Source organism: Morone saxatilis, unplaced genomic scaffold (assembly GCF_004916995.1).
Source record: "Morone saxatilis isolate NCDOM2014 unplaced genomic scaffold, NCSU_SB_2.0 Contig8, whole genome shotgun sequence".
NCBI classification, from domain to species: domain Eukaryota; kingdom Metazoa; phylum Chordata; class Actinopteri; family Moronidae; genus Morone; species Morone saxatilis.
Window position 1 is genome coordinate 1806266 of NW_023340257.1, and position 12114 is coordinate 1818379.

The 12114-nt window shown below is 37.2% G+C and overlaps 1 protein-coding gene across 1 annotated transcript in view; it reads left to right on the forward strand.

Annotated features, from left to right (window-relative positions):
• Positions 1-4654: 4654 nt before the first annotated feature.
• Positions 4655-12114, forward strand: part of bcas3 (BCAS3 microtubule associated cell migration factor) — a gene marked incomplete in the record, with an annotated part of 342828 nt that continues 335368 nt past the window's right edge. Inside the window, 5 exon segments of the mRNA XM_035679381.1 lie at positions 4655-4763; positions 7239-7331; positions 7534-7588; positions 8616-8691; positions 9594-9700. Coding sequence (XP_035535274.1) covers positions 7261-7331; positions 7534-7588; positions 8616-8691; positions 9594-9700 — 309 coding nt within the window.

Below are 12114 nucleotides of genomic sequence, written 5' to 3' on the forward strand. Positions count from 1 at the left end.
GAACACTTAATTTCGTGATTCAAATTAATTTAATGATACATGATTATTTTGTTTACCTGATAAGTTTTTAACCACTATAATAACTGTTTACAGTTTAGAGAGAGACGAGGAGAGGGTTGGAGGCATAAGTATGTTTCAGAGTTCTCAATTTAAAGGTAAACATACTTTCTGGTGGTGAAAACTTTAGTTCACTTTGTTTTCTTAAGTGAATCTCCTTCTCTCCTTTCTCCTTATTTGTTTTTTAGAAAGAGCGAAAAAAGTTGGACATGCACAAATTGTAAATACTATAGAGTAACATAAATGTCACATTAATTCTGATATGACTGAGGCTGCACTGCAAAAAAATTTGATTTTGACCTCATAGCCTGTCCTGATCTGTTCACACTGTCATGACAAAAAAAACTGATCTGATTCATATTTGATCAAAAAAATCGGATTTGGGTCGCTTTGGCCTGGAGGCAGCCATTGATACACTTCGTGTTCTCATCTGAACTTATGAACCATTCAATTGTTTTTTAGGAAGAGGAGAATTGTGGTAAATATACTTATATACTATGTAATATCATCACTATCTTGTTATCTTGTATCCTGCTGCTATTTAAATTCCAACTGACGTAAATTCCAAAAATGCACTGCAGAATTATTTACTGGGTCTATACTTACTGTATATATGGATATAAATACCATATATTATTTGTTTTATATGTTATTCTACTATATATTTAATTATCTTAATTATATAATTGGCTCATTCATTTTAGTTTATTCATTGTGATGTATGGACAGCAAGAAAGTGCACACAGTTTAGCTTATCAAACATAATTTATTAGTACCAATATTAAGGATAGACACAATAGCGTGTTAAAAATTATGAACATCAGCACATGCATGTACTAGTAGCTACTTGCCTGACAATAGAGTCTGCATATTATAAAATAGTCTCAAACCAGCAATGGACACAACAAACATGTATTTAATAACCAAAATGAATGTACAATTACATTATTATGTGTATCATATTTAATCCCTTTTCTTGATCTCAAAGGTTTTTGCTTTTGCCAATTGTTTTTAGAGAGAGGAGCTTATTATGATCATGAAGATTTACTTATGAGAACATTTAAGTTTTATTTCACTCACAGTTACAATCCATTCTATGAAGCATATTCAATAATCAAAGTTACTTCATGGTCATTTACACATGATTAAATAATGAAATTCAGGTTGTAGTTCCCTTAAATATATACACACAAATTGTTTCAAGTACAAAATGCATAATAAGTCATAAAAATAAAAATATAATTTTGCATATTGGATGATGAACTAAGGATATATATGTATATAACATACAAATTTATGTTTTGGGGTTCAGAAAAAGAAAGGGATTTCTGTTTATTTCTGTGTAAAAAAAAAAAAAAAGGCCAGTTGTTCCCAACCAGGGGGGGCCAAAGCCTTATGGGGGGTCGCGAGGCCTTCTTGATTTGGCAGGCAAGAAAACTAAATTAATTTATTCACAGTAGGCCTATATCTCAGCATTTGGTTTACTTCTATGAAGAAAAGTAAATGTAAAGTAAAATCAATTGTTAAGTAAATTGTCTAATAGAACAACGGCCAAGAATCAGGGACAAGAAAACACTGAATATGGCAGGAAAGAAGCCTATTAAGTATGCATGATTGTTACAATGTTAAAATTGTTTTAAAAATACATAATAAAGACCATAATTCCATTAAAAGTGTCCTAAACAGGAAATAATCAGCTCAAAACTTATTAAATCACATGTATTATGCAAAGCTTCTTGTGGTTACTGAGTTCACTATTTGGGTTCATTGTACAGTTTTGAATATAATATGAAATATTCATAAAATACATACAATAATAATAAAAGTGTAACTTAACCTAAGCACCACCTACATTTATTAACGATAACACCATAAAAACAAGTTTTTTCAAGAATTTCTGAGAAAAAATTGCATTTCTATCAATAATAATACAAAAGACACACGAAAATTAAGCAAGGCATGCAACAAACAAAAGAAGTTTAAATTAAATATAAGATAGGGAGTGGTTAATCTATCTATCTATCTATCCTATCTATTATCGTATCTATCATATCCTATCGTACTCTAGTAAAAGCAAGAAATCTCTGGCTCGGGTGGTGTGTGTGGCTCAAAAAAAAATATCTCTGCCAGATCAGCTTCGGGGACTGACCTGGAGAGTTTTCAACATTTGGCTGCTGTGTGGTTTAAGGGTGGTGCAACGGTCGGGCTTGTTTTGCGACTACAAACATACCATTAATAAAATTATTTCATAAATCGATTTCCGAATGTCCGCTAGCATTGCAACCATAGCCACCATATGCCACGTGCGCACAGGCCAATCATGCAGAGCCGGAGTTGAAAGGTGTTTCCCAGTTGTCTCCCCTGGGTCAATCTAAACGCTGCGGGCACACGTTTATAATCATGATGATGTAATGTATATGATTTGAGATCCTGACCACCAAACATGCCGTGAAATACGATTAAAGTTTTCACTAAAGATTGATACATAATAATCAGCCAGCATACTGCTGTCCCTCAATTCGCAAGACAGAGAATTTTTAACCTCCACGGGGTGTTTCCGCGGTGAAGCGCTGTTTGTGTCGGCAGAAATGTAACGGAAGAGTCGGTAGACAGGCGAGAACGAGCAGAACGAGACGCTGTCCCACTGGTACGAGCTTGTAGTGTTTTTTCGTCATATATTCCAAAGACAGTACAGTACTACGTTGAGCTGTTGTTTGGTCCTGTGAACGTTGCCTTTGTGACATTGTCTCTTTATTAGTTGAGTGAGAGACCTGTGCAGTGTATCAGACTGTGCTTGACCGACACGCCTCGCTCCGCCCCATCGCTTATCGCTTCACACTGGTAGCGTAAAAATAATCGCCCCTGCCATCCTACCTCCAGAGGCAGGGGATCAGGGCCGGAGGCGACATTTCCGACCCCTCGCCCGCATCTGAGGTCTTTCCACAGGAAGGGAAGGGGTGCCGGAGAAATTGGCGCTGGATTCCCCCCCGCAATCTCTCTCTTTCTCTCTGATAGTTTATTGCGGCCTATACTTACAGGACTAAATAAATATGTCCTAAATGTCCCTGAACGTCCCACTTCCAAACACAACATATTGGCCATCATGAAAAGGGGCTTTAACTTTTCTATAGCAATACATACTTCCTATGGGCACTGCACTAGTTTTTTTGCAGCCCTAAGTCCAGCCAACAATGCTCTTCTCTTGTCCAGTGTCAAACCCAGCCTTGACAAATCATTCAAAATGGGTGTAGCAGGCCAACAGGGCAATCTAATCTTAAACAATTTAAAGAGGTTAAAGGCAACCATCTTCCAAAATTCGGCCATTGGGGTACACTCCCAAAACAATGAAAATAACTGCCAATCACTTTGGAAGAACAGAAAGTGCACATAGGATCATTAATAACCTTCATCAAATGAAGCTTCCCAGGAGTTAAATATACCCTATGTATATAATTATAATGTATTTGCTGATGATCAGGGTTTCTGGATGCTAAGCCCACACTGATCCANNAAATGTAGGTTCCAGATCTGGAACATCTCTCCTCCACACCGTGTCAAGCGCCAGAGGTCTGCAAGAGTGCTGTAATAAGAACCAGTAGAGTCTCGATACGAAGCCACTTGTGCTCCCAGCAGAGTGAAACAATTTACGAAGTGGATGTGGATATGATATATAATTGTAACAATTTGTAAGACCCATACTGCAAACAGAGATTGAGACATGGCATAAAAACTTTTGTACTGGCTGTGTATGAAATAATATTCAGAAAGTATCCCTAGAGCCATGAATCAAACGCCCACAGGCCACCCACACAGGTGTTTTCGATTGTTCTACCTAATTATAATCATGTAGGGACCGTGTGTGCCTGTGTGTAAAGACTATTGCACCTTGCACCTGTTTGGGTGGGAGAAGTTACACCTTCATCAGTTCTGATTGGCTCCTGACCTCATGTTACTCCAGCATGGCTCCGCCCAGCTTAAACCTAAGCGGAGATGTCATCACAACAGTGAAGGTTTGTTTCTTCATAATAAAGTAAATAAATATATTCCCACAGTGTGACAAATATATGAAATATGTGATTAATATTAAATATTTCCTTTGAGAGAGTGTCCAGATAAGTAAAAGTTTATAGTCAAATGATATTGATACAAATATTATTTGTATAAAAGTCAAGTAGTTTGCGCAGATTCAGCCAAAACATTGATGTGACTGAACATGAATGAGAAGAAGGTGCTCCATATTGTCAAGTCTTTTAGGGCAAACACACCAACCGGAAACTAAATGCTTTTGTTAAAATGTGCTGCTAAATAATGTTTATTACTCATTTCAAAGTGTTCTTTTGTAGTAACACAAGACTGAGAATTATGCCACATGAATACAAACTAGCGAGACCAATAATATATTACCACCAAGGTAATATATTATCACCCCTCTATTATTTATTACAATCCTGTCTCTGCGATAATAACGGTTTGAACACAGGACCTTTTATTTTGTCAAATTGCTGCTAGTACATGACTTTAGTCCCGCCCTCACTGTTGGCTGATTGGGTTAACGAAAACGTTTCTGTGCTCTGATTGGCTCCCAGTTACACAACACAGTTCCGCAAATCTAGTCTGTTTGTGTTTTGACGTTTTTTGTGAAGCTCTCCTCAGACCACCACACACAAGTCTATAAAGCAAAGCCACAGTCAACGTTCTCCGCACCGGTTCGTAACTATGTCTGCTTCAAAACAATGTCTATGACAAATGCATGTCCCGCTTCAAGGATTCAGTGTAGTCGTTTTATCACTGCAGGGGAGTTTTATCAGCTAATGGTAGCTAGCTAAGTTAGCTGTGGGGTCCTTATCTAGCAATATAACTTAAGCGTTAGCCAATAGCTGTATTGTGGTCACTTGGCAGTTGTCACAGTTGTTTACCATGTTGGTCCGCTGTTTGCTAGTTGTGCAAGCTAGCTGAATAAATGTTTAGCCTATGTAAGCGAGGGTAAGGTAGCCAAGAGAAGCTCATCTCTCAGCCCATAGAAACACTGTTAACTGCATGTAGCTTGTCTCTTGTGTTGTGGACATCGTTGCATAACGTTTGGCAAGTGTAAAAGTAACGTCCTCAGTGTCCGTGTACATACAGTGGACTACCTATACGTTGCAAAACACTGAAACACATGGTAATTGGCTTAAGTGCATGAACACATTCTTTCATTAGTTAGCAGGTTGATTTTAGCAGGTCCACTCTTATGTATATGTGTATGATTGTTAAAAAATATTTAAAAAATCCATCATACAGACAGAGAATTCCATTAAATGTTTCCTACACAGGAAATGATCAGCTAAAAATGCATCCAAATCACACAGTTTATATGTATCTGTCTCATGTAGCCTACTACTGCAAGCAAGCAAATAGGACAAAATAACTTCATATGACTATGAAGTTATTTTATAGAAGATACCTACTGCAGCTTTAATGTATCCAACATGTATGAGGATTTATTGTCAAAAATATAATATTCATTGGTATGAACATAAGAATCGTTGTGTTTTCATTACCTTAAAATTAGCCGTTTTTATCTACAGAGGGAACAGGTCCTCTTCTACGAGGGCATGTTGACCACCCATGATTTCTACAGTAGCCCGCAGAAAGAACAAACCAAACACTGGACCTCCTAGAGAAGGGAATTTTCATGTTTTCTGTCCGAGTTTTGTGGCCACTGTAGTTTCTCCTGCATGCTTGGTAGGCCAGCTGTATTCAGAAAGTTGCAACGCCACCTCTAGATGCCACAAAATTCTACGCACTGGGCTTGTAAAGTTTTGATTTGGTTGACATTCCCGTAGTCTGCATCCATCCATCATCGACATCCGTGTGGAGTACATAATGGCAGTCGCATCCTCCAGCTCCTCCAGGGGGACCCTGAGGTGCTCTCAGGCCAGCTGTGAATTAAAACAGCACTGTGCATGAAATCCATCCGCATGCTCAGGATCAGATGAAAGGTCTCCTCCTGACCGTTGGGCCTGGCTTTACTGACACAGAGTATTGACTGGGAGAATCAAATGTTACAACACCTCAGTTATCTCCTTTTAAGGCTAAGGAGCAACCATTTTACTTTGAGCTCTCCTGGGTGATCTCACTGTTAGGAGCTCATTTCATTCCCTTTCTCTCCTCAGTTGTAGTCTTTTTTGCTACTCTAAGCTCACAATGGCAGGGAAGTAGATTGAAAAGTAAATTGATGGTTTGTCCCTCAGCCTTAGCTTCCTCTTCACAAATGTTTGGTGCTGCATCAGTAGAACTGCTGTTTCCCACAATCTCCCTTTACCTAAATGCACCATGAAGAGTAGTAGTGATTCAGTTGTGAGAATCTGTTTGTATGTTGAAATATTCCACCTAAGTACTCCTACTGCAAATGAGTAAGAATAACATTATGAGTCTAGTTTGGTGTGACTTGTTGTGGTTGCTGACTGTTTTCATGAACAGTTGAGTAATATAGTGTAGTACTGACAGGTGACAGGTAACTTGGTACACCTATCTAAAACAAAAACTCTCTTATACAACTGTAAATCCTATATTCATGAATTCTGATATTCAGTTTTTGTTGACAGTTTTTTTTTCTTGAGCGATTAGTCAATTAATCAATTAGTGTGTGTGTGTGTGTGTGTGTGTGAGAGATTGAGAGGCCAATTTGTCTCTTAAGGTAGAAAGGCGCTACATAAGTGCAGTCCATTTACCATAAATCCAGTAATGTACTAAAACAATTATTGAATTAATGGAGTAGTTTTGATAATTTATCAATTGTTTTATGTCATTTATCAAGCAAAAATGCCCGACATCGATCCTGCAAATGTAAAATCTTTTGGTTTTATTAATTTAAAACAGGAAATCTAACTGTCACTTTGGGCTCTGAAATTTTGATGGGTATTTTTCACATTAGTTTTAGCATTTTTTAAACAAAACAAAAAACGTAAAACATGGTTAACATGGCACATCCATAGTGTGGCTGAATCATAAATGTAAAAAAAAAAAAAAAAGTCATCCACATGGTAACTGCTCAGAGAAGATTGGATTTCATACCAAAGCTTGTGTGCTGCAGTGCAAGTTGTTCTTCTGTGCAAGTACAAGTTAGTATGAATGCAATTCAATTTAGAGCTTTTTTGTATGCTTCTGTCGTGTTAAAATGTCTTTTTCTACCTTTTCAGGATAAAATAAAGAAAAGACAAAATGGCATCGGACTCTCCACGCAGACCGAGTCGCTGTGCTGGAGGGGTTCTGGTGCGAGCACAAGCTGCTACGTAAGGGCAGATATGTTATTTTATCAGAAATCCCTAAATTATAATACTGTACGTATGTATCTGTTTACTAAAGGTCTATAGTATATGTCTGTGATATCATAGCCAACTAAAACAGTGGAAAAAATGACACAGTGATGGCCTTTTGAGCATTGTCCTATAATGCATTATCATTAGAGATGACACGAGCTTTTTGCTGTCACAGGGAGCAGTCCTACATGGAGAGTGTGGTGACCTTTCTGCAGGATGTGGTCCCCCAGGTAACTTTCCTCTGTCATATAGCCACACATACTCTACTCTCAGCCACTACTCTACTGATTTTAGTCAGTACAGCACATTGTGAGTGTGTTGTTGTGTTCATACTAGAAAATAAGCAGTTGACTGATAAGGGTTTTTCATTGGCCCATAGTTATAGAGCAGGCTGGCCGATGGCAGCTATATAATGCCGGTATCTAAACTAAAAAGAAGTAATGTATAATTCCATTATTCCATGCTCATTGCATTCTAATATACATGGTTATCTTAGCCAGGAACATGTTGTTGAACATTTGTTGTTTAATTAATTAATGAAAGAGAAAAATACAGTGGGTTATGCTGTAGATTTCAGAACATGAATGGTATTTAACGTGACGTCAAGTCGATGTTGACTGAGGCTAAATTCAACGTTTACAGCAGGGGCCTTTAAAAGGTTTTTGTCTATTTTCACCACCTTCTGAAAACTCACAAAGGGGAGCACTAACATCATTCAACAGCAGCCACACAGACAAGCGCTGCCTGAAGATGTGTCTGTAGACGATGCCAATTATCTTAAAATGCCAGAAAATCAGCCCGATTAATCGCCCGACCAACCCCGAGCCCGACTAAAGAAAAGTGAAAAATGATAAAGAGTGCACTCAACAAACTCGGAATGATTACCGAAAAGCACTTTTATGTAGTGTGCTGTTGTCCCTAATACAGAAATACAGAAATACGGAAATACGGAAATGGCAGAGATTTCTTGTATACTAACTGTCTAACTAGCTCTCCTATATGAATGAATACATAGGACATACTTTATGCAGTTAGTATGTAGTATGGAATTGGGACACAGCAATAAATTGTTATGGGAACTCCTGCATACCTGATCCTTCATCCAAAAACACTTTGGCTATGTGCAAGAGTTTTATTTCTGCTACAAAAACACTACACAAGGTTAATAGATTCTGGTACATACACTTGTGTTAGGTATTCTGGCTGGTGTTTTTGTCTATATTTTTCCCACTCACTTTTTTGTCTTTCAAACTGCAGGCGTACACCGGGGCTCCTCCCACAGATGAAAAAGAGAAAATCATTTGGGTTCGATTTGAGAAAGCTGACATCAACGGTGAGTCTTAAACTGTCAGACAATGTTAGTTTGGTTTATTTGAGTATTGAAAAAGAGAGAGTTCTAATTACAATGGACTCATTAGTTAACACTGACTGGTTTCCGTCTGAAACTGTTGAAAAAACAATCCTAACACACTGGTCCTTTAAGCCAGTGGTTCCAAGCCACCCCCTTTGAACTATTTTGTCAGCTACCCCGTAGAAAAGAAATGCCAATATAAAGAGGTACAATGCAGTGTTGCACCATTAGTGTATCATTTATTAAGAACAACACTTAAACACTTTATTTCAAATGTTTAGAATCTCTTACTGAATTCATGTCAAACCAATTGTTGTCATCGTGTAGTAACACTAAGACAGCATTGTAGGTGCGTTGAACTGCACCTTTTTGATAAGTTGCACTTACAGTATAGAGAAACAGGCTTGTGCTTCATTGGTAGCATAGAGGCAACTGCAGATGACAGTTTACGGCTGTTAACAGTTAACCCCCATTTGACTTTAAGCTGTACCCTCGAAACCCCCCCTTTTAATGTTTATGTATAAGGAAGCAATACACAGAACAAATGAATGTGGTGGTGAATGTGGAATAAGATTATGATCTGGAGCTGTGACACAAACCTCTCAAGCTAAAAAGGAAATGCAGAACACCCGACAAACAAACCAACAAAAATAACTGCAATGAGATGAGAAGGAATATAAAGAAGATGTTTGTAAGGCAAATGGATCAAACAGAGCAGAATAAATCAACTAAAGTGATGTGATAATGAACAAAGCTTATATAAAACATTTAACATGACAAAGCACCAGATGTGATTAATTTGTGGTTTGTTTGTCATAGCGTTGGATGATTTAACACATCCTCCTATTAAACTTGACTCAATGTCTCGCTTTGTGTTCGCACAGACACTGCCCGCAACCCAGAGTTCATGGAGATGCACAGCGGTACGACTGAACCTCCTCTCTGCCTCATGATTGGCTACACTGATGGGATGCAGATCTGGAGCGTATCTGTAAGTCAATACACCTCAGTGCCCCTGCAAAACTACAACCTCATACATTTCCTACCTGGACCTTTTGTGCTGTAGGTTTTCTTTACAATGATCCACTCAGGTGGATATGTGTGCTTCACTCACACTTCATTCAGATTAAAATCTCTTCAGCTGAGTCACTATAGAGCAATATTCTGCTACAGCTATAGGTTGTATAGTACTGAAGACTGACAGACAACACCAAAGACAAGCAAAGCATTTCTTTTTTAACATTTAGACTAATTATAGTCAAAGTTAATGTTTTAAGAATTAGTTTTCATGTTTAAATGAAATACAGTCTGCTACAGTACAGTAAGTTTATTGTAAGACCCCAACTGCCAAAATAGAATAAAATAAAATAAAATAAATAAATGACTCAATATATAAATTAATATGCCAGTTTTTCCTTGCTACTGATGCCAACTGCTTGCTCGTTGTGGGAATTGTTGGGTCTGTAAGTAATTTTATAAGTAATATGGTCTAGTCCTGCATGGGGTGTCCTGAGATAACTTATGTCAAGATTTGGCACTATATAAATAAAATTGAATTGAATTGATTTGATTGATTTACTTTCCTGAGTAGTACATGAGCACATAATGTGAAAAAAAATCAGGCTCCTTTAATTCCACCGGGCTCAAACGACAAAAAACAATCAGAGCTGAGAGAGAGAGAGAGAGAGCAACAGCAGCAACAACTATACAATTGAATTTGTTTACATTGTGTTTCCATCAATAACATTTGCTAAAATAGGCCTGTTTATGAACTGGTGGAGCATATTCTTCTCACTAACTTTACTAACAGTTGAACAGAACTTTTGTATTTCCTACATCAAGGATCATCATGATTTACAATTGATGGACAATTGCCGTCCTAACAATTGATTGTGTGACTTATTTACTGGGTTCAAAAGTCAAACTCTAGTCAAATCATTTGCTGACCCTGGACCTGTAAGGACATGTCCACTGCCCAACCAAGTGCCTAAAAACATTGAAGAAATGATGAAATGTAGCTGTTGTATTTCTGTGCAGTGAAGTTATCGGTCCGAGCAGCTACGTAGAAGAGAATTCACTATACTGTCTTTTTAATAAAGAAATCAGATGAATATACATCCATTGTATTTTAGTAAATAATTGAATGCTAAAGTATTTAGTAATATATTTAGTAGTCAAAGGCATTCCTTGAGATATATTACATTCGTTATAGCATGTTTCATACAGGCTTGTGCAAGTCAAAGTGCTTCATAGATGTCCAACTATCTGATAATAAGAAATGTAAACAGTAAGGCAATTTGAGACTAATGCACCAGAGAAATTAAAATGCTAAAAAATCAATAATAAAATCAATGTGATGAAAACTGATATAAAAAGACCCAGTGCAATAGGTGAAAGACAATAACAAATAAAATGGAACTACAACAAATAGATGTATTTTAAATGTAGTGGATAAATGGAGTTATCTTGATCGAGTACAGTGAAACATATAAAACACAACAGAAACTAACAATCAAATATGCTAATGTGGAGTACATAGAATGAATGTTTTGAAGTGTCTCACCTGCACTTGGTTTGGCCCTGTTCTCTGTTTAAACTCATTTGTCCACTAGGTGACAGTGTTGACCACGATGTGGACAGTACTCAATTCAGACAGTAGCACTTACCCTCTGCTCAGGGCTGTAACACAAGTCCAGTGATCCTGTTGAACTTACCACACTTTTCTGAGTAAAGCTTGCAGAGAAAACACAAGAGGAGGAAAATGAATTGAATGAGTTGTGTTTTAGGTTGACCACTAACGGTGGGCAGTTTATTGATAGAATAATAAATATATGTATATATATAATATATATATATATGATATATAATCCGATCATTGACAGCAAGTGCTGCCAGTCACATTTTTGCCTTTGTTGTGTTCAGCAAAATGGAATTGATGAAAGATAGACGAGTCCAAATTTATCAGAATTCTTATTTCACTTGATAGGATTAGCACAGAATTGAAATGACTTTGGCTATGTCCTCTCGGTGTTTGCTGTAGCTATTTAGCATCAGGGTTAAGTCTTTTTAACTTGGCACCAAGAATAAGTGTCATTCAGTTCAGCACTAGTAGGAGTACCAAGTGGCTGCTGCTCAAAGTCTCTATATAAGCATCTTTATTTAGTGTATATCCATATCAGCTCTGTGGATATTTCCAAACAATTCTATCCATGGAATCACATTAAAATCCAATACAACACTACAAACTACAGCCCTACAAACTATCATACATTAATGATAATAATAATAAATAATAATAATGATAATAATACTACTACTAATAATAACAATACTAATAAGGACTCTTTCATTAAGGAGCTTTCACTAATTAAAACTCACTTAAAGTCACTGAAATAGCTAATTATG